Raw genomic sequence first — 2,205 nt, forward strand, 5'->3', positions numbered from 1 at the left:
AAATGCAGCCACACTGCACGCTTGGGCTTCAACATACATTTTGGGGGCCACAATTCAGGCCATGGACATGCCTATTCCACAGCTGGTTTCCAGGGAGTTCAGCAGCATTCTTCCTCCAACCCCCGTGTGGGCGATCCTCCAGGGAGCTCCAGGGACCCGGCTGCATTCACAGGGAGTTCAACTGCTCCCCGGGTGGGTTCCTGCCCGGGTTCATGGGCATCTCAGACGGGGAGCTCTTGTTTGTCGACTTTGGCTTGTGATACCTAGCAATCTGTATCAGCCTCCCAATGGGCTACAGATTTAGCAAGAAGTCTACCCCTCACCCTTGTGGGGCGCCCTTTCTCAAATTTATCCCTTCTTGTATTCTTTACTTCTTACTAGTTGATCCTGTTACCAGCTAGAAATTCCTGTATTAAAATTTCCCTTTTCAAATTTCTGCCTGGTTTGTGTCTCATGACTGGACCCTGACATTCAAAAGGGGTCTCCTCTATCCTGCTCTCTCTTCACTACCAATGCCCCAGTTTTGAGCTAGTTATGGTGAAGGAGGAATGAGGAAATATTCACAAGTGAAGTGGTATTGCATCTTCATTTAGACTTGAAATAAGACGATGAAGATAGAGTGTCGGGAAACTGCTCTGGAGGCATTTCTTGGATGGCACGGACAGAAATGGTTAATAATTGGATTTGTAGGCGTTGCTAAGAAATGAGCAGAAGACCAACGAGTTTCTGGAGCAGGATTCCACAGTCCACACCTTCCGTGGCTGTGCCTCCTGTCCCCAGACAGAGACCACTGAGGAATACAATTAAAGGGACTAAGGCCCTGGGGGCAGAGAAGGTGACAAGACATAACTGACAGGCAGTGAGGAGGCCTGTACACAGACAGACCAGGAAATAGCACCAATGTAACCAGAGCAGCCTGGAGAGGGGAGCGGTGCTGATGAGGGGAGGGTCGTGCAGGGTATCTGTATTGTGTGACGCTGAGACTGTCCACCTGCACACACACACGGCCTTCACCCCAGTGTCCATCCATCACCCCCTGGGAACAAAGGGGCAGTCCTTAGACCAAAGAAAAAGACACAGTTTCAACAAATTCAATCTCTTAAGCATTTATTAGACACTAATTCTGTGACCCCCACTGGCTTCTGTGGCCATAGACCTCAATAACTGGGTGTCCCTGCCCTCAGTGGGCTCTCAGCCCATCTCCTGAGAACAGAGTGAAGAGGAAGCTCAGTATTTGTCAGGCAGGCCATGAGGTCTGAAGTGATTGGGGTCTTTGCCGCTCCGGCCCCATTCATTGGCAGCCTGGTCAGCCCTCGAGTCCGCCTCTCCGTGGCCGCTGTCTCCAAACTTCAAACGGTCTGTGAATCTCTGAAAATTCTCTCTGCCATCGCTGATGGAGGAGGGCAGGCAGCAGATTAATCCAGGGCTGATGAGCAACAGCCCCACCCTCCCTGTGTCTCCTCTTTCCCAGGGATGGCTCTGAAAGGAGCCAAGGAGAGAGGGGCTCATACACTGAGCCTGCCCTGGCACAACCCACCCAGCCTCACTGATCCCCTGAGCTAGGTGAACAGCAACCAGAGGGGAGAGTTGGGAATCACTCCATGGAGCTCACTTTCTCTTTTTTGGGACAGGCTCACCGGTCGTAACCAGCCACACTCTGGCTCTGCTGCCACTGGGCATGGATGGAGAAGGTGGACAGGATGCACGGGAGGAGGAAACTAATCCCCCCTCAGGACTGTTCTCCAGAGCCTACACTCTCCTGATCCCCAAAGGCAGCCCAGCTCTGCGCACCCACCCCTGCACTCCCAGGCCCCGAGTCACCTGATGACTTTAGCAGCCCAGGCGCCCCCAGGGCCCCTCTGTGCAGCGTCATAGTTCCCGCGGGCGTGGAAGTATTTGTCTGCACCTATGTAATTGGCTTCTATCATGTCATGGTAAGCTCTTAGCATGTCCCAAGTCCCTGGAAAGGAAAGGACATGGCCAAAGGGACATCAGCTGAACAGAAAGACTGTGACATCCCTTAGAGAAGAATCTTGAATGCAGAATCCTCCACTGACTCCATTTCAGCCTGAGCTCATAGCACCTTGGATTCCATAGGATGAGGAGCACATTGCTAATCCCAGTTGGCGTCTCCAGGGCACTCTAATGAGAGTCAGTGAGGTGGGCACAGCCGTGCTGTTGGGTGGTCGGACCCTCGTGATGCTG

At 52.8% G+C, this 2,205-nt stretch overlaps 1 protein-coding gene across 1 annotated transcript; it reads right to left on the reverse strand.

Moving 5' to 3' along the window:
- Positions 1-1,090: 1,090 nt before the first annotated feature.
- Positions 1,091-1,985, reverse strand: LOC124231960 (serum amyloid A protein-like). Its single transcript, XM_046648954.1, has 2 exons — positions 1,822-1,985; positions 1,091-1,390 (listed from the first exon to the last, which is right to left on the reverse strand). Exons 1-2 carry the CDS (start codon positions 1,947-1,949, stop codon positions 1,228-1,230), a joined length of 291 nt encoding a protein of 96 aa, XP_046504910.1. The 5' UTR covers positions 1,950-1,985; the 3' UTR covers positions 1,091-1,227.
- Between the last annotated feature and the right edge of the window lie 220 nt (positions 1,986-2,205).

Source organism: Equus quagga, unplaced genomic scaffold (genome assembly GCF_021613505.1).
Source record: "Equus quagga isolate Etosha38 unplaced genomic scaffold, UCLA_HA_Equagga_1.0 HiC_scaffold_13852_RagTag, whole genome shotgun sequence".
Classification (NCBI taxonomy): domain Eukaryota; kingdom Metazoa; phylum Chordata; class Mammalia; order Perissodactyla; family Equidae; genus Equus; species Equus quagga.